This window comes from Dendropsophus ebraccatus, chromosome 11, assembly GCF_027789765.1.
Source record: "Dendropsophus ebraccatus isolate aDenEbr1 chromosome 11, aDenEbr1.pat, whole genome shotgun sequence".
Classification (NCBI taxonomy): Eukaryota; Metazoa; Chordata; class Amphibia; order Anura; family Hylidae; genus Dendropsophus; species Dendropsophus ebraccatus.
Genome location: NC_091464.1, coordinates 13,064,751 through 13,085,602, shown reverse-complemented (window position 1 = coordinate 13,085,602; position 20,852 = coordinate 13,064,751). Strand labels below are relative to the sequence as shown.

General features: G+C 44.9%; 1 protein-coding gene across 4 annotated transcripts in view; it reads left to right on the top strand.

Moving 5' to 3' along the window:
• TMCC2 (transmembrane and coiled-coil domain family 2) overlaps positions 1-20,852 on the top strand; it is a 92,788-nt gene that overhangs the window by 50,081 nt on the left and 21,855 nt on the right. The window contains exons 1-2 of one of the 4 annotated variants that reach the window (XM_069945316.1): positions 3,173-3,767; positions 11,414-11,998. In XM_069945316.1, coding sequence (XP_069801417.1) covers positions 3,585-3,767; positions 11,414-11,998 — 768 coding nt within the window. In that variant the 5' untranslated portion in view covers positions 3,173-3,584. Of the gene's footprint in view, positions 1-3,172; positions 3,768-11,413; positions 11,999-16,045; positions 16,131-20,852 lie in introns of those variants that run through there. The other 3 variants (XM_069945317.1, XM_069945318.1, XM_069945322.1) reach the window with 3 other exon arrangements.

Here is a 20,852-nt window from a genome sequence, read left to right as displayed (position 1 = left end):
GAGCATACAATATCCACTCTATCTGCCTTGTAAACCATCTGATGTATGTATTGTATGATTTTCTGCTCCCTTTTTTAAATGTTTTTAAAATAAATTTTCTGTATGTAATAATAAAATAAAAATGTAGTGCCCCATATAGTTGTTAATTTCCCTAACAGTGCAACACATAGTAAATACTACCACCATTAGTGCCCAACATGCTTCTCCTCCATAGGTGAATGGTGTGGACTCACCTTTCCCAGCTCCCACGCAGCGGCTCCTGGCAAATGCAGCTTGTGGGATGATGTCCCCACACTGCCCATGCCAGGACACAGCGCTGTCTTCTATTACAACTGACTTCTAGGCCGAAGGCAGCATTAGGTCTCTGGCGTAGAAGTTAAATAAAAATAAAACTGGCAATCTCACCCATCCATGGTCTTCTTGTCAGCTGTATTAGATCCAGTGATGTATAGGAAGAATGCAGTGCTCCTCCATTGCCCTGCCCTCCAGCGCTCTATGCACACCAGCGTGAGCGGACTAGCTACCACTGTAGCACTAACGCAAATAATACCCTGCCTGATGCCGATATAGATGTCCTGAATTAAGTGCCTCCCTGAAGATCCAAGCAAACTGGCTGAAATGGACACAGAACTAGGACTTGGTATCATGGGGCAGTCACAAAGGGGTAGCACGGGGTAGGGGTAGCCCTGAGCGAGGAGGGAGAGATGGCATATTTGACACCCTTGGGTTTAATAGGGTTAAAGACTCTGCTATATACCCAGTACTGAGGCGGCTTCTTCCTATACATCACTGGATCTAATACAGCTGACAAGAAGACCATGGATAGGTGAGATTGCCAGTTTTATTTTCACTCTATCGCTGGTTGTATATTGTCTGGCGCAGTCCAGTGGTGGCTAAGGAGTATTACCGGCTGGTGATAGCTCCTAAGTGGTTCAGGTGACCACGATTGTGTTTGTGATGTGGGGATAGTTTATTCATTTGATTTGGTAAAATAAAGGTTATATTTTAATTGTTTACACCCCTATCTGTGATATTGCTTTATATGTGGAGGTGATTTTTGGCCCAGCTTGGGATTTTCTCAGTGCTCATCTAGTTTTCACAGAAATCTTCATTAAAAGTTATATTTCAGTTAGTGCCATAACATTATCCCCTGCCATATGGCAGTATTACCTGAGCTGTGCGGTATTATTTGTGCACTGTTTAGCATTATTATTTATGACAATATCCGTCTGGCACTGCATCACACAAATAAGATCTATGTGACAAAATGACAAAAGGATCTGAAGAATCTGATCATATACTGTAAGAGGGTCCATACATTTCAGTAATCCATTTAACAAATTTGTCTCAGTCAGTATTTGTGCCGTCATGTTATTTCTGTCGTCCAGTTAATGCTGCCCAGTAAATTATTCATCCCTCCATCTTGCAGGCCTCTTCTTCCTCCCCCTTCCAGGTAGCTATGGCTGGAATGCTTGGCTCTCATATCATGGACATAGCAGCTGCTATAGGCATCAGAGAGTCCACTCGTGTGCAGAACCTATGCTGCTGGTGGGATGATAGGGACTTTATGCCAGCTTTACCCTTGCATTATGCTAGGCTTCCATCCATCCTCACGAAGAAGGAGTTAGCCTTTTGCATTGCTATAGCTCTGTGCATTAGGCGGGGGGCGCCCTCCCGGCTAGGAGGCCCCGTTATTTGTAGTCACGCCCTGACTCCCGCCGATGACCCCTCTCACTCCGCACAAACCTTCTCCCTAAAGCTTCTACAGCACCACCTTCTTGTGACAGCTCCCGCGTCTCAACCCACCTTGAAAAGGGCTAAGTCCCCGCCCTCGCCTCTGATTGGATAACTAACGTCAAGCGCTCTCCGGCTATTGGAACTCGGCGCCGTCGCTCACTAGCACAAGTTAGGTTGAGCACTGGTCACCCCAGGCTCTGCAGGGAGAAGTGTAGACGGAGGAGCCGGGGCCCCCGGGACCGTGAGCCAGAGGGGCCTGGGGGAGGCTGGACTAGACGGCGGGGCTCGGTCACCCTTGCGGTGTGTGAGGACTTGCAGCTCCGTGGCGCCTCCGTGTGATGTGTGGATGCATAGCTTCGCTGATATTGGACGGGTGTTGATGCTGAGAGCCCTGCGGTGACTGTAACGTGATCTGCATGTGCCGGGGCTGGCCCTGTCATGGCTCTTGTCGGTGACTCCATCCCTCAGGGCTTGATGTGACCTTCTCCTCTTCCTTTGTTGTAATTCTACCTGCCCCTGTGTGCCCTCCTGCTGTATTACATAGTGTCCTGCTCCCCCACCTGCCCCTGTGTGTCCTCCCCCTTTATTACATAGTGCCCTGCTCCCCCACCTGCCCCTGTGTTTCCTCCCCCTGTATTACATAGTGCCCTGCTCCCCCACCTGCCCCTGTGTGTCCTCTCCTGTATTACATAGTGCCCTGCTCCCCCCACCTGCCCCTGTGTGTCCTCCCCCTGTATTACATAGTGTCCTGCTCCCCCACCTGCCCCTGTGTGTCCTCCTGCTGTATTACATAGTGTCCTGCTCCCCCACCTGCCCCTGTGTGTCCTCCCCCTGTATTACATAGTGTCCTGCTCCCCCACCTGCCCCTGTGTGCCCTCCTGCTGTATTACATAGTGCCCTGCTCCCCCACCTGCCCCTGTGTGTCCTCCCCCTGTATTACATAGTGCCCTGCTCCCCCACCTGCCCCTGTGTGTCCTCCCCCTGTATTACATAGTGTCCTGCTCCCCCACCTGCCCCTGTGTGTCCTCCCCCTTTATTACATAGTGCCCTGCTCCCCCATCTGCCCCTGTGTGTCCTCCCCCTTTATTACATAGTGCCCTGCTCCCCCACCTGCCCCTGTGTGTCCTCCCCCTTTATTACATAGTGCCCTGCTCCCCCACCTGCCCCTGTGTTTCCTCCCCCTGTATTACATAGTGCCCTGCTCCCCCACCTGCCCCTGTGTGTCCTCCTCCTGTATTACATAGTGCCCTGCTCCCCCCACCTGCCCCTGTGTGTCCTCCCCCTGTATTACATAGTGTCCTGCTCCCCCACCTGCCCCTGTGTGTCCTCCCCCTTTATTACATAGTGCCCTGCTCCCCCACCTGCCCCTGTGTTTCCTCCCCCTGTATTACATAGTGCCCTGCTCCCCCACCTGCCCCTGTTTCCTCCCCCTGTATTACATAGTGCCCTGCTCCCCCACCTGCCCCTGTGTGTCCTCCTCCTGTATTACATAGTGCCCTGCTCCCCCCACCTGCCCCTGTGTGTCCTCCCCCTGTATTACATAGTGCCCTGCTCCCCCACCTGCCCCTGTGTGTCCTCCTGCTGTATTACATAGTGCCCTGCTCCCCCACCTGCCCCTGTGTGTCCTCCTGCTGTATTACATAGTGTCCTGCTCCCCCCCCTGCCCCTGTGTGTCCTCCCCCTGTATTACATAGTGTCCTGCTCCCCCCCCCCCTGCCCCTGTGTGTCCTCCCCCTGTATTACATGGTGCCCTGCTCCCCCCACCTGCCCCTGTGTGTCCTCCCCCTGTATTACATGGTGCCCTGCTCCCCCCACCTGCCCCTCTACCCCGGAGCCCCTCTGGATACATGAAGCGCTGCCAGTCAGACGAGCTGCACCCTGAGGAGGTGGCTGCTGCTGCACAAGATGTTCTTTTGCCACCAACTGTCATGGAAGTGCGAGCTACAGACAGCCCAATGGCTGGGGATTTGGGCTCTGCAGGAGCATCTGGAGCCCCTGTCATCACCAGGAGTAAGCCCCCAGACCTCAAGGTAATGTGATGCATAAGCTCTTCTTACTCTCATCCCCATCAAACCTAGCATCATCCCATTGGTGCAGAAGTAATGGCATGTGTGTAGCCTGTGCAATGTGGCCTTTGTTGATGCCAATACATAGAGGTCACTGCAAAAAAAGAGTCTAGAGAGAAGGCTGTAAGCCCCCTTTGATCTCCAGCTGTTGCAAAACTACAACTCCCATCATGCCTGGACAGCCAAAGCATTAGCTTTGGCTGTCCAGGAATGATAGGAGTTGTAGTTCTGCAACAGCTGGAGAGCCAAGGTTCTCTATTCCTGGTGTAAGCGGTGGATGTGGGGTCTGGTGTTATCTATAAAGGTGTCAGTGACAAATCTATATACTCAGACAGGCGGAGGGATGACACAGCTTCACTATACACTATGCACTGCACTTGTTAGCCTAATGCACTAATATTTCCACACCAACCGGGACTTGTATCATTGTGCACGACCAACATACTGAATATCTGACTATATATATATATATATATATATATATATATATATATATATATATATATATATATATATATATATACACATACTGGGTATCTGTGAGTTGCGGTGTGACTTGCAGGGTCCCTTGTTCTCCCTTTAATGTATTGATCTTGGACGCTTTACATTATGGGACAATCAATTTTTTTTGCTTTCCATAAACTATATGAGTACGGCATGTCTGGAGACAGAGAGAGGATGAATCTGTTGGTGGAATTCTTCCTCTTCCCACCATATCATAGACTGTTGTCAGCCAATGCATTCCTCTGCAGAGCATCACAAGGTGGAGAGTGTGAACTTATTTGGCTCTGTAGCTGTTTCCATAGAGACGCTGGAAAGAGAAGAAAGTTTTGCTGGCTGTGGTGTGAGAGCTGTGGAGTGGGCTGTTAGCAAGATGCATCTTATGGAAATGAAGAGAGTCAATATCCTGTTTTTTTTTTTTTTTCCTTCTCTTCAGTCTTTTTTATGGTTAAAAAAAACAAACAAATGATGTGAAAGTAGGGATCTGAAGATTAGTTAAAAAAGCACTCCAGCGAAAATCTGCCACTTCTGTCCACGTCAGGAACTGTCCAGAGCAGTAGCAAACCCCTATAGAAAACCTCTCATGCTTTGGACAGTTCCTGACATGGACAGAAATGGCAGCAGAGAGCACTGTGTCAGACTGGAAATACACCACTTCCTGCAGGACATACAGCAAATGATAAGTACTAGAGGACTGTAGATGTTTAAATAGAAGTAAATCGCAAATCTATATAACGTTCTGATACCAGTTGATTTGAAAGAAAAAGATTTTCGCTGGATAACTCATTTAATGATAAGGCAAGTGTCCAGGAGGCGGGGCTAAGTTTCTTAAGTGCACTAATGCAGCTCCCACCACCTCCTGCACACCTGCACCACTCAGAAATGTTGGATTCCATTAGTCACAATTTCACCACCATCTTTGGCATTGGTATGTAATTTATATGTGCTCTGTCATGTGTGGAACCATGTCCGCAGTTCATTTGGTCTGAATGAGCTGACAGATTCTTTTAAAGGGGAAGAATCAGTAGCTTAGATGAATCCACCTGCTGATAGCCCCCTATTGCACAGGAGCCGCTGAGAAGGAATGTATGTCTCTTACCTGCCTCCTCGGCGTGGTTCTGGTGCAGTTAGTAGTTTGCCCCATGGTCCGGTAAGACCGTTAGGAGCACTGCCCCACTCCCATAGCACCAATCCACCCCTGGCCAGCCCGCCTTTCTCTAATTATAATCCATAGAGCTGTCCGGCTGGGGGTGGGGCTGGATAGGCGCCGCAGTGCTCCTCACAGTCTCACATGTGGTCCCATCTCTGAGACCCTTACCTATGTTAAGATTGTGGGTTATCCAGTGCCTTCAGACCTGTTTGCAGCCAGTGGAGGTGGTCGGGAGGCCCAAAACTGCTGAATCTCGCGAGTTACGTCATAACTCTCATTGACATGTCTGTAACTCTGTAAGTTACACAAACAGCAAAGCTGTCAGGACTTCAGTGTTTGTGCATCTCTGATTAAAGTCAATGGGGGATATGTAGATTTCATAACATGTCAGCTTCTGCTGTTTTTGGCTTTGCAACCACTAGATTGAGGGCTCCCCAGCCCCTCCTGGTAGCTGTTAAGGGAGAAGTCTGATGATAATTTTTATTTAAGTATTGTATTGCCCCCAAAAGTTACACAAATCACCAATATACACTTCTTACGGGAAATGCTTATAAAGTGCTTTTTTTCCCTGCACTTACTACTGCATCAAGGCTTCACTTCCTGGATAACATGGGGATGTCACTTCCTGGATAACATGGGGATGTCACTTCCTGGATAACATGGGGATGTCACTTCCTGGATAACATGGACACTAAGCATCCCCCTGCCATCATCCTCTCCAGCAGCCACAGCCCGTACAGCTCTGGGAGTCGGGTCCGATGTCCAGGAAGTGACATCACCATGTTATCCAGGAACCACCATGTTATCCAGGAAGTGAAATCACCATGTTATCCAGGAAGTGCATTTCCCGTAATATTGGTGATTTGTATAAATTTTTTGGGGAAATACAATACTTTGATAAAAATTTTCGACTGACTTCTCCTTTAACATGCTGGAGGAGGCCAGGAGCCCTCGATCTGATGAGCCCTTGATCTGATGACCCTGTGGATTTTCCATACGTTTCCCAGGTATACCTCTTTAAGCGCTTCCGTGTCCTAGTTTGGAAATTAAAGTTGCCGATCTCTCTCCCCACAGGGTGTGAACCTTTTTGCATCCATCCCAGCTCCACAGGCTATTCCTACTGTGTAGACCCAGGAAGGCTCTTTTAAACTCCATACCCAACCGGCATTACTCGATAACAATTATTTGATTCCCGATAGTAAATATTGGTGTAGCTTGCAAGAAACGGGCAGCATTTCTTACATTTAGCGGCATTGCAGTTTAATACGACCTTTCTGGCAGGGTGTCTCCTTCCTCATAAATCACATAAGCAGTACCCCCCTCCTTAGTTCTATTGTGTCTACTCAGTTATAATCTCCACCATAGACCCAATGGCCATATTAATCATCTACTCTCCCCTGCTAAGCTCTGCCTCATTGGCATTCTGCTTCACCCCCTACTCTTCTCCAATGGATCTCTAATGGACCAGATCCTCCATTTAGAGGGGCTAGTTAGTTGGGAGCTTGGGTCTCCTGAAAAATCTCAACTCCCAGTATCCTAGTAAACCCACTACCTTCTAACTAGCCCACTTTATACCCCCTCCCCCAATGTTTCATGTACTGGCCCAGACAGTGTTCTTTTATTTGCTCATTTGTGTATACGTTTCTGATTATTCAGCCGCTTTCTGTTCTCTTATGTTGATAATGGTCTAATATTGCTTTTTATGTGTTTTTTCTTTAGATTATGTCCTCATCTGTATAAAGAGGCTATTACCCAAGTACAGCGGGTGCAGCCATTGCGAATGCTTTACCATTTGCCACCAATTCTATCAAGGTTCTTCTTTGTGACCTCTGTAAGGTTATGTGCACACTGCGGAATACGCGCAGAGAGACTTCAGGCGGATTTTGCCACGCTGCCTCCGCTTAAAGTTTCGCCTGTCCCATAAACTCAGTGATATTCGCCAACGAATTCCGCTCTCCACCCAAGAAATTGACATGTTAATTGTTTGGGTGGATGGCGGAATTTTTAGAATGGGAGAAACTTCAAGCGGAGGCCGTGTGGCAAAACCCGCCTGAAGTATTTCGCAGTGTGCACATACAGTAGAATTGTCTTAGTTGCCCCTAGCAACCAATCAGATTCCACCTTTCATTTTCCAAAGAGTCTGTGAGGAAGGTGGAATCTGATTGGTCGTAGGGGCAACTGAGCCAGTTTCACTTTACACCATGGTTGATAAATCTCCCCGTTAGTCTGCATTCACTAATTTCATACTTTTGTCCATAATTGCGGATCCATAATTACAGACAGATTTAGGGCCTACTGATTTCATTTGGGCTGTTAAGACTGTCTGTAGTTTTACAGATCCATAATCTGCAAATATTATTGTCTCAGAAATTACTAACAAGCCCTAGTCCATAATTGCAGTTCCTAACGTCCACAAATCCTTAGAAAATACGGCTCAGTAATCGTTTTAAACTGTTCCCACTTAGATATATTAAGTTATATATAGAATATAGGAATTGCAGAATGGCACTGTGTGTCTCCAGGCTCAATATGGGATGCACAGCCTCGTGGTCCCAGACCCCGGGCCCAGCTTCAACAAACAATAGGAAGAGGCGGCACTCTGGAATAAAGTGAATAAAAATGGTTCTTATTTATTCACCCAGTGTTTCAATCTTTTCAATGAGATCTTTATTAAAAAAAATCTCCAGTCTTCCAGTACTTTTCAGCTGCTGCATGTCCAGTGTGACACAGTACTGTCTGCTGCCACCTTTGTCTGTGTCAGGAACTGTCCAGAGTAGTAACAAATCCCCATAGAAACCTCTCCTGCTCTCTTGCGCCACTTCCTAATTTTTTGCAGACTGTGGACAAAGATTGCAGACATCAGGGGTTTAACACAGTGGGGCTAAAGACCCATTTTGAAGCCCTGTGGGATTGTTTGGGGGTGGGGGTGGGTAAATAGGATCTACTGTACCCCAGCTAGTCATAAACTAGAGAGCATGCCTTCAATGCTATGAAACACTGTAACAATAGGGTATTTTGCACCTAACACTTAGGTAGTGATAATAAGTAATAAGTGGTTAATGCGATAGATCTATAAACTACCAACTCACAAAGAAAACCAAACCACCACAATATCAATAAATCACATCATTACTTTATTACATGTGAAAATAAAATCAATTAAAACAGGAAGAATCAGGACTGAAAACCATGGAAAATAATAGAATCCAAACATAGGAAGTATGTCTCGCATCACAAAGGGCAATAATATACACACCGCACTTATTCAATGTTACAGCAATAGGCTATGTTCACACTATGTAAAAACAACGGCCGTATTTCATAACAACAATTATTTCTTAAATAACGGCTGTTATTTTTACATAGTGGAAACCTAGCCATAAAGTAGATGAAATATCTTAGGCCGGGTTCACACTGCAATTTTGCAATCCATTTTTTGCATTAAATGAATGAAAAAACTGATGCATTTGTGTGCATCCGTTCTGACCAATTTTCCATTGACTTCCTATATAAAAAAAAAAAGATCTAAATGCATCCATTTAAAAAAAAAATGTAACTGAAGGAAGTAGCAAGGGACAGCTGGCGAATATGTCTGACTGCTGCCTCCTCCTCACGGGGTCACTTAGGTTAATAACCTTGTTGTTGCTGTTGGACCAAGATTACCTTGAGTTGTGGGTATGTACACACCCTATCTACCCCTCATTCTACTGTCAGGTTCTACCTCTTGCCAGAAGCTCAGTGCTGATCGCCCGTCATGTTTTGCTTTTGGTTGTTGACCCTTTGATGTTATTTTTGTGTAATTACTTAAAGGGATTGTCTTGAGGGCAGGAAGTGAGCACAAGGGAGCAGAAGGCCTTGAGCCCAGACAACCACTTTAAAGGGAATGTGTCACCTAAATTTTCTTGTACTGATTAGAGTCAGATAATAAAACTTGTTCTTTTATTCTAATCTGTTTCTATTTTATGACAATTTTTTTATTTTACTTTTTGTACATTAATATGGTGGCTGACATCTTGCCTGAGCTGTTTTTAACAGCATTTAGTGACATCCTTTACAGCAAGACTCATGGACATAGACAACAATAGACAGACTCTGTCCCCTTGAGATGAATGTGAAACATTACTGAGCGCGCTCTGTGACCAGTGAATTCCACGGACAGCGGCTTTTGTCTACAATAAGGCTGGGGTTATGTTGTCCTGTCTGTTGTGTGAAATCTCCACTTATTTAAGCAAATGAGGCCGCATTGTCAACCACAAGTTGCCGCAACCCTGTAGTTGCAAAAAATCTATCCTGGTCTCCAAACTACTGACACTGTTAGATGCTATTAGCTCAAGGAGGCACCTGGTACCTTTCATATATCCAGCTGTGCTTCCAGGATGTAGGAATAGAGGTTTTCCCAGGGCTCCTGAAACGCTGTATGCTGGAATGCCTCCTCGCTCCCCCTCTTATACTTGACTCTGCTTAGAGCTCAGCTTCTAGCTGACAGTCAAGGAAGGATAGGAGACATTTAGGAACTTGGGAAAGCCTCTTTGCACCAGAGAATAAAGGAAAATACATTGTGGAAGCACAGATGGATTTGGTAAAGGGAACCTTTACTATTCTAACCTAATATGTCCCTTTTATGCATGAGATGCTGAGGATATAGATAAGTCTCTTACCTTCATCCTCAGTGCTGTTTCCTTGTTGTTAGTAGTTATATCCACAGGCTAATACTGTGGTTTGGAGCCCTGGGGGCGAGAATGAAGGTAAGAAACTTACTATCACCATCAACACCCCGTGCACAATAGGAACATATCAGTGGGGCAACTACATCCAACCTGTGGATAGTTTCCCTTTAAAGGCACCATGTGTCTCCTTGACTGTTATTTATCTGACACTGTCAACAGTTTGGAACATGACAGATTCCCTTTAAATACATGTAATAGATGATGGTAGATGGTCTCTGCAGTGAACGTGCTTGCGTGCCTCTACCCTTAGACTCCAGTGGTCATCTTGTTTTATCGCACATATATATCGCCATTATTGAGGTATTGCTTGTAGAAGTTTCTCTACGGGTAAACTGAGAGGATAGTTGCTTATCCTGCCGTCATTTTTTCCTATTTTCATGAAACATGCTTAGTAGGGCGAAATTCCGGGCAACCTCTACAGCCTCAGCCCTGGGGGAGACATGGATCCCATTGTGCCGCAGCTTTCTTGACCAAGCCGTCGTAATGTATAAATTATTCATGTGGGCCTGTCTGTGTTTTTCTTCTCGCTGTCACACAATCCAATGTTCCTTATGTCATCCCTTTCATGTCTTCTCTCACTTCTCTCACTACTTCCTCTTTTCTCGCACACTCCTTCACACCTAGTTTCTCAGCCGCCGGTGCTATATCTCGCTGTCTTTCTTGCTTCTCTTGAGCTGCGTCTCCCCAGACCTTCCATCCCTTCGCTGTCCTCTCCTGTTGGCATCGCAGGTTCGCCCAGAGCGTAGACACCAGTCTGGGAACCTGATAGCTGATGTGGAGACTGTAAATTTTTTATGGCTGTAATGTGACATTCTCCTTTGTGACTCCGGCCAGCTGTAAAGTCTCAGACTGCAGGATTTCAGCTCTGACAAGCTCCAGTGCGTAAGGAGCTTAAACGGTTAGCACTGTGCTGGGGCAAGGAAGAGGCCTAGACGTTACAGGGAGGCTATAGAGCAAAGCTCAAACTGAGTAACTGGAATTTTATATAGCAAGGATGGAAAAACATGCCCCCCTTCTATATTGCCGACTTTGGAAGCCATGATAAAAGCTCCTTTGTACTGGATGTAATGGTCAGTGTATATAAATAGTTTTTATGGCGGTATAGTACAAGTAGAACTGTGTTATTGCTGAATAGTTTGTATGTATTATTGCGTCATGCTACAAGCACATTAGTTTTGGTCAATGATCTTTGGAAAAACCCTAACTGTCTAGCAAACCATATTTCCCTACAGAAAATCCAGCAGCTTTCTGAAGGATCCATGTTTGGACACGGACTGAAGCACCTCTTCCATAGCCGACGGCGTTCTAGAGAGCGTGACCACCAGGCAGCTTCGGAACCCGCCGCTTGCTCAACCTCCGGACCTCAAACTCCACAACCGTCCTTAACCGCCCCCCTGTCCTCCTCAGACCACGACTCTGCAGATGAGAAAGAACGATCTCCGGAAATGCATCGAGTGTCTTATGCCGTTTCTTTGCACGATTTACCGGTACGTCCAACTGCCTTTAACCGAGTGCTACAACAAATCCGCTCCCGTCCATCCGTTAAGAGAGGATCGGGTCAGCACGGGGGTGGTCGGAGGAGCAAGAGCGGCCCTGGGGACACTGCTCACCATCATCATCATCAGCAATTGCGTGGAGGAAGCCCTCATCTTCCTCGACGACCCCCACCAATGGATGGTGGACTGGCTGCGGTGTTACACCATCACCAAGGAAGACCCCGATCATCATCTACCACCGATGCTGCAATATTAGCTGTAGGGGAGACACCTGGGGCTGCAGGATTGTCACATGAAGATCAGGATAAAGCGACAGAAAAGGTATTGTGGTGTCATCCTCATAAGAAACCTGGGTGTGGCCGGTTGGGTCAGGCTGTATTCACATTATGATTGTCCCCCAGCACATACGTTCAGATGATGGAGAGGGAAGGAATGGGCTTTTGGGCGGCATAGTTGTTGTTTTTTATACTGAGCGGTGCTCTGATGGGAGATGTGCTTTGCTATATAGAAGGCCACCCTAGAAGAAAACTATGCAATAAAGTACATGTTATTTTAACATTTTGGTCAATGGCCAGTATACAGTATGCCACCGCCCGACCTTACAGAGACGTAAGTCAGAGGTATATGCCCCAACCTAAAGTAAGAGTATGAAGTATGAGCCTAAGGTTACATTCACACCTTCAGTAGTTTATGAGGACTGTATATGACGTCCTCAATGGTCTTGAATCTGCAAAAGATTTATCCGTAATCTGTGTTCTTTGCTGATCAGAGGAAGGTGATAGTTTACAAAAAATTACGATCCGCAAAAATTAGGGACGCTCCCATAGACTTCTATAGGACAATCTGTGCCCGTCTGTACTAGAGCTTCTCAGTAATTTTTTGCTGGTTTGCAATTTTTGTGGATCCATAAATATGTGAAGAGCCCAAGCGAACTCAATAGACCCTAAACTTGTAAATAATTGCGGATCCGCTTCGTTTGCGTAGTCAGTGATTTTTCAGGTCCGCATATAGGTCCGCTATTTTTTCACTATCTGTAAAAAATGGTCCGTAACTGCATCCATATTCGGGTCTGCAAAAATGTTGAAATGGTAAAAAAAATTTTTTTGTCATCTGTGGTTTTCATGGACAAAAAACATGGATCCCATAGATTTCTATTGGCTAATCCGTATCTCAGTCACAGTCCGCCCTATAAGCAGAATGTGTGAATAGTACTGTAGAAATCAATGGGCAATAAGTCAATCCACAATCAGGGACAACTTTGCTGGACGTGTGAACGTAGCCATGTAGTGACATCAATACAAGGAGACTGTTTGCTATAGTATCAAATTGTACAGACCCCAAAAACCATATACATGTAAGCTGATAGGCTGATGTCACTATGTTTCAAAAGCAGCAGTTTTTTTTTTTTTTTTTAAATCTAATAATATTCTATAGAAAAGTGGCTGTCAGTCCGCACGTTGTATAAAAATAGGTGTAATTCCAACGCTGGGACACAATTTTAGATATAAAAAAAACCTGCTGCTTTTCATTCCTGTTTTCCTGCAGTTTTTTCTTTTTCACTTTACAGTGTTTGACCCCAGCCCTATGCAGAGGTTATAGTCGGTTATATGCCAGTCAGGATCTGTAAAATGTGGTCGAAAATCATCTCACTTCTCATATCACAATTCCCCCATTGTGGGGACTAGTGGAAAAAATGGATATTTTTGCTCCGTGCTCTCAAATATTTGCTCAAAACGCAGAGAAAGTTGCCATTTTTAAGCAGATAAGCTGAAGAATTTGTGATGATTTTTACACCAAGCCTACACTAAAACCATTGATAAATCCCCTCCAATATGTTATGGAAAAGGGGTGCCATTGTGTACTACGTATATATACTTTTTGGACACATCCGTCAAAGAGGTATACAGTCTGGATGTATGTGCCCTTTCATTCGGAGGGATCCACACGTATGCAATTCTCTACCTGTACAGTTGAATCTTTATACAATTGACTTCCATTAAATGGGAACTATCAGCAGGTTTTACAACTCTAACCTGCTCATAGCTCCCTAGTGGGCAGCGGGCGCTTAGGAGGAAGGGATGTCTGTTACCTGTACCCGGTAAGCCATCAGGAGCACTGGGGGGCGTGTCCCCCCCCACACACACACACACGCCCCTGCAGAAATCCACCCCAGCTGCCCTCCTCCAATTATTAGGGGGGCTGGCACACCAGGGGCAGATTGCCGCGGCAGCTGGCCTGGGGGCGGGCCAGGTCAGTGATCAGTAGTGGTAGCCATGCCCCCAGTGCTCCTAACAGCTTACCGGCACAACTAACAACACAGGAACGGCACTGAGGATTGAGGTAAGAAACATACTGTACCTTCTTCCTCAGCGCCCCGTGCTCACTAGGGAGCATTCAGCTTAGATTTGTCTAACCTGCTGATAGTTCCCCTTTAAGAAGAAAAAAAACAGCCAAATTCTATACCCTAATGCATGGGTCTCCAAACTGCGGCCCTCCAGCTGTTGCGAAACCACAACTCCCATCATGCCTGGACAGCTAAAGCTTAAGATTTGGCTGTCCAGGCATGATGGGAATTGTAGTTTTGCAACAGCTGGAGGGCCGCAGTTTGGAGACCCATGCCCTAATGTATTAGAAGCAACATACCCTTGTAACACAGTTAATACTGCAGCTATCACACCTCTGGCACTTGAGGCATGTGTTACTGTGTAGGTGTTTGTGTATCGTTTTTTTTGTTACATAGACGTATATATGAGTGATAGCCTAGAAATGTGATGTACCTGAGCACATGTCTAGGTGACTATGCTTGTAACATATGGGGTCTGCCTGGGTTTAAAGGATATGAGATTACATATAGAGGTGAAGACACCAGACTAATAAACAATGAATTATTCAGCTGTGTGTACTTGTTAAGCTGCCGCTGGAACTTTCCAATCTTCACAAGCAGGGTGGATTGTCACCTATTCCCACACACAGACATGTAGGGTATTATAGCAACATGGCATCCATGGCTTAAAAAATGTGTGAACATAACCTTACACACACAACCAGAGACCGAGTCTAAACGCTGCTTTTTCGGCATTTTTTTTTAGCTGTTTAAAAAAAGTCTGTTTTTGTAAAGAGCTATTTTTTTTTAAATACAATTTAGTTAAAAATAAACAGCATTGGTTTTAACATTATACAGCCACAGGCAGGGATCACTATCTGTCTGCGGACAGTTATGCATGCACATTCGCAGTCAGGTCTGCAATTACGGCTCGCACTATAGATGTGTGAACGAGACCTTACTGTGTGTGAACACGGCCTAAATCGGCTGGTTTGTCACATTGTTGCACCCATTTGCTCAGATTTACTAGTTTGTCTCCGTCAGAATTTTGACTGGAAAAGTGGCGCACGGGACTTTACTCCACACTTATTGCGCATTTTTAGACACTTTTCCACTGGTTCCAAAAAAGGGTTGGGGTTTATTTTGCACCAAAAAATGCACCAGAACCTGTCTGGCAAATTCGGGCAAACTTCAAATCAACTAATAGCTGGGGTAAACTTTGCACCAAAAAAACTAGACTGTCTTTAACCCCTTTGTGTCCATAATACATAAACTGTGTATAGGTTCCTAGTGCAAATGCCCCAAGCAGTATGAATGTATATAGTGAAGGGGCTTTAAATGTATGTGGGACCGCTCCATGCAAGCAGTCCTGCACTCATCAGTGTGGCCGGCGCCCGAGCTAATCACAGGCAGCTGCCTGTCATTAACCCCCTTAAACGCTGCGATGCATAGTGATAAGCACCTGTTACTGACTGACTGTCCAGAGCAGTAGAGGTTTTCTATGGGGATTTGCTGCTGCTGTGGACAGTTCCTGACATGGGCAGAGATGGCAGCAGAGAGCACTGTGTCAGACTGGAAAGAATACACCACTTCCTGCAGGAAGTACAGCAGCTGATAAGTACTGGAAGACTGGAGATTTTTAACAGAAGTAATTTACAAAACGGAGTTCCCCTTTAATTACAATCTGTTCCCTCTTTGTTTCAGCTTTAGCTGTCCAGGCATGATGGAATTTGTAGTTTTCCTTTTAAGATATTACAGGATACCCTGTGTACAGGGGACACCATTCACTACTGTTCTCTCTCTCTCTTTTTTTTTTTTGCTTTTTATTTATTATATAGACAATTGCACTACCTGCTGGCAGAAAGTAGTTACTACAACTATGCTGTTGTGTGTTCCAGCAGCAGAGAGGATACTGTTCTCTCTACACTAATCCAGCCTTGGTGACCTGCCAGTCAATTCCCATGAGTCTACAGGGGGGATTAAAGGTTCCCAAGCTGGGTGACTGTCTATGAGAAGGAGACAGGATAGTGGCGTTACTTTATATAGGGAGACAGACCCCAATCTCCAGACCCATGAAGCTGTCTCTTCCAGCATTAGTCCAGGGACGAGCTCAGCATGGTGCATATTCTGGTGAGTTTTTAGATCTTATATAATTATACAGCTGCAGATTAGCACTAGGGCTAGACAATGATTTCCATCTCCTGTGGTGCAGACGGGCGGCATGGATCATGTATTCGGTTGTATTGCTGTTGTGCGGCAGGGACACCCTGACTCTGGTCAGCACCATCACAGTACCACAGCTGCATTGGAGCTCCTGCTGTGTATTCCTGCAACATGCAATCCTCCTATGTTATAGCTGCATGTGTGTGGAGTTGTCTATGAGCTTCATCCTAACATCTAGGGACTGCTGGACGGAGTTCTGTGGTTTCCAGGAATGTAGGATGACTATGTCTGTAATGTTATTGATATCTGCTGTACAATCTCCGGACATGGAGGCATTATTTGGTGACTAGTAGAACATGGATGGCTAGTAACAATAGTTTGGGGAAAAGATACTCAAGATAGCAGGATGCTGCTGGCACAGACTAGCATGATTCTTAAAAGGGGAACTCCGGCTGTTTACATTTTTTAATATAGTGCTGGGGTGGTATAGAAAATAATAAATATGGCCTCCCATCCCCCCAGAGTCCTCCTGTCATGTCTTCAGGTCCCTTGCTGAAGGCCCTTGTCCCTACTTCTGTCAAGAACTGTTCAGAGCACTAACAAATCCCCATAGAAATCCCCATATTCTTTTATTTCTATCTCTCTACTTTTTATTTTGTTAAAATTTTTTCTCAATAAAATTAAAATTTGAAAGAAATCCTCTCCTGCTCTAGACAGTTCCTGACATGGACAGAGGTGGCAGGAGAGAGCACTGTGTCAGACTGAAAAGAATACACCACTTCCTGCAGGACATACATACAGGCCCGCTGATAAGTACTGGAAGACTGGAAATTTTACAAATCTCTGGAATTTTCTGGCACCAGCTGACTTTTTTTTTTTTTTGCTGGAGTACCCCCTTTAAGCCACGAGTACCTACAATAGGTTTATGGCAAATGTAGCAGAATGTGCCATATTTATTACATGCGCTAAACACTTTTAGGTATTCTAAAATGCATCAGATTTTTTGATGATATGTGTCAAAATCGATATAGAGGTAGTAAGATGTCTGTGCACACTGTGCCTTTGCTTGGAAAGTAGTTGTAATATACGATTTAACCCCAAAGGGGAGGTGTCACCAAGCAAAGAAGGGATAATCAGATGTGTAATTTTATATATATATATATATATATATGTATGTGTGTGTGTAAATTAGAACAAATGTGCTGTTTTAGTACAGAAACTTACATCCATGAACCATTTTTCTTCCCCATGTACCTATTCACTTCCTGGTTCCTGATCTGTGATCCTGCTGTCCCACAATCCCCCTTTTTTTACATATGGAGTCAAAACCAGAGAGCCAGCCACGAGGTGCATGCAGCCATCCTTGGGGCCCAATCAGCGCAAATGTGCTGATAGATTCCCTTTACGTGTAAATGAGAATGGTTGGCGACGCCTGGATTGCATCTGATACCGTGGTGTGTGTCACAACGTCTCTATGATTGACAACGGACATTGAGATGAGGTCTAAAAATATAACCGCAATGAAATGTACTGAGTTTATAGCAGGACTCGATGAGCAGGCCGTGTTATGGTAACCACTTGTATGATCTGATGGAAACTCAGGCACATCTGTTATCTATGGAAAGGGACCTGCAGATTGCTTCCTTGTGTATACAGGCGCTTTTATAAGATTTTACACCTAACTGGTTACATAGCATTTTCCATGTTACAAAGACTGGAAATTAACATATAGATGAGACATTCATATACTGTGGCATTAAGGTATGTTCACACTGAGCGAATACGGTGGCATAGTGACTGGCATCTCAGCCGCATCTAGAACTGGTGACTATGGAAGGATGCATTCAGCCTCATAACTTTCCCAGTTTTTTTTGGTCCCACAAGATGCATGACTGAGAGCACAGATATGAATTATCTGTCCTTCAAGATGGCTACTTAAGGGTAGCTTCACATGTACTGTATCGCTGCGTTTTTATCGCTGCGTTTTTGGTGCGAATTTTACATGCAAGTTTTGATTTTCACATGAAAATCAAACGTGCATGTAAAAAACGCAGCGATAAAAACGCAGCTATACGGTACGTGTGAAGCTACCCTAAAGGTGTATTCCAATTTCAACTTACATAGTTTATACTTGTAAGACTCATCTAGTTTAATATTTTTGCAAATACAATCATTTAGCAAACTTGTCTCCTTCTCCTGAAATGCTGCTCTTTCCCTCTCACTTTTGACAGCTCATTATTTTAGGTTAGCGACCACCACTCTGCTCTAAAAGCAGTGGTCTAGCTGTATATATAGCTATAACGTTGAGTTATAGCAAGATTATGTATAATAATATTATTATTATTATTATTATTATTATTATTATTATTATACAGTATATTTAAACGAATGTACTATTTCCTAAATGAGTTTTTTTTTCCACTCCCATGTTGGTGCTGTTACGGAGATCCTGGTGGTGTTGTCCATTATTTATTTATTTATTTTATTTATTTATTTATTTATTTATTTATTTTATTTTAAGGCGTGTGGAGGTGAGCCCAGTGCCCCCAGTATAACAGTATTCCCTTCTCCTCAGTGACATGTCTCCATTAGAATTCAGAGGGGAGGGGATATTGTTCCACTGGGGGCGCTGGGCCCATCTCCACTGCAAAGAGGGCCGGAACCGGGCGGCATTCTGAAATATGTACTGTGCTACCGGGACCTCCATGCTGGAAATTGTACATTTGCTTTAAAGGGCAACTCCAGCTATATATTTTCTTTCTAATCAACTCTTCTCAGAGGTGGCAGCAGAAAGCACTGTGTCAGACTGGAAAGAATACACTGCTTCCTGCAGGACATACAGCAGCTGATAAGTACTGGAAGACTGGAGATTTTTTAATAGAAGTAAATTACAAATCTATATAACTTTCTGACACCAGTTGATATAAAAAAAAACAAAAAAAAAAACAACATTTTTGCTGGAGTACCCCTTTAACTAGAGGAGTCCTATAATTATATCTATGCTATTTGAGACGAGAATACCCCTTTAAGACCGTCAGCATCTTTGATAGCTAAAAACTGTTGACAGATTTCCTTTAAAGGTTTTTACCGAAGGTCTCAAAGTCTTTGTGTGACTTACCTCCCTGTGCTGGGCAGTGTGTATGGCTATACTACTTTCCTACACACACAGTACACAGACATGTCTGGCATTGGGGGGATGTAAGGGGCCAGGATTAAACTACATATAGTTTTTGCACAGCGTTTTCTTTTGCGGTGTCCGTTCTCTTTCAGAATGACTCTTCATAAATCCAGGAAACACATGTTCCTCTTATTCATCCTGTGTAAGTGCATTCTTATTACTGGTGGACACAGTGTATTAATACTGGATGCGTCGCTTCAGATAAAATGACAACTGCAGGTGCTTCCAAGGCCCCCATGGAGTTCGAGGGACTTTTATATAGAAAGGTTGTTGTTTTTTTCCTTCTTTTAAAGGGTTTTTTCCCACTTAGCAATTCTGGTTAGATCATTTATGTACCACATACCTCTGTGTGCTGTTCTACCCTATGGATCTGATCACTTGCTGGTTTCCTCTAAGAATCCCTCAACTCATCTCAGATTAGATACGTTCAGAAATGCCTGGACATTCAACATAAGTTACATTTCACATTGTTTAAACCTGTTTATCTTTGTGGTAAAACCCCTTTAACCCTTTAATGACAGAGCCAGTTTTCATTTTTGCGCTTTCGTTTTTTCCTCCTCCATGTTTAAAAGGCCATAGGTCATAGGCCATAGGTCTACAGCAGACCAGGTACAGGTCTTGCCAAGCCGGGATCAGAGTCATTCCGACTACGAGCCCCGGCCGGCTCAGTACAAGGGATATCCCCTCCTCAATCGCTTTGGGCGGGGGGGGGGGGGGGGGGCACGGGCACACAGCTTTGACAGCTGCATTTAAATAGTTAATTAGCTGGGAGCAGTGATCTGCCGCGGCGGCTAATAGAACTGGTCCCCAGCTGCTTATAGCAATGGGGGACCGCACGCTGCAGACAGAGCCCTATTTGTTTACCCTTAACGGCCGCAGGACGAGGACGGAGCCTTAAAACTGGGTGAGGAACAACCAAACTCTGCTACAAAAGAAGGTTGTGAAAGGCAGTTTGCGGTTACAGGTCACACATCATGATAAGACTGAGCACAGCAAGAAGAAACAGGGTAGCTAAAACTTGTAGCTGATAGTTGGTAAAGCAGTATTCTTAGGCCAGGTTAAAGGGGTTATCCAGCGCTACAAAAACATGGCCACTTCCCCCTACTGTTGTCTCCAGATTGGGTGGGGTTTTGAAACTCAGTTCCATTGAAGTAAATGAAGCTTAATTGCAAACTGCACCTGAACTGGAGACAACAGTAGGGGGAAAAGTGGCCATGTTTTTGTAGCGCTGGATAACCCCTTTAACATATATATCGGTTCCATCCATTTCAGGGTTGTTGTTTTTTTTTTTTTTCAGTAACTGGCACAACTGATGCCAAAAAGGAATCACTTGTCGTCCGGCTTTCTAGCCTTTTTTCCATCACTGGACAGGCCGTCCGGCAGAACGCTGCAAGACAAGTTTCCAAGTATGGCGTGTCCGGTGATTCGGCAGCACTACTAGCACACCGGATGCCTTAAACTGTCCTATTAAAATGAATCGGTGGGATCAGTTTAAAAATGCTTCTCTACTG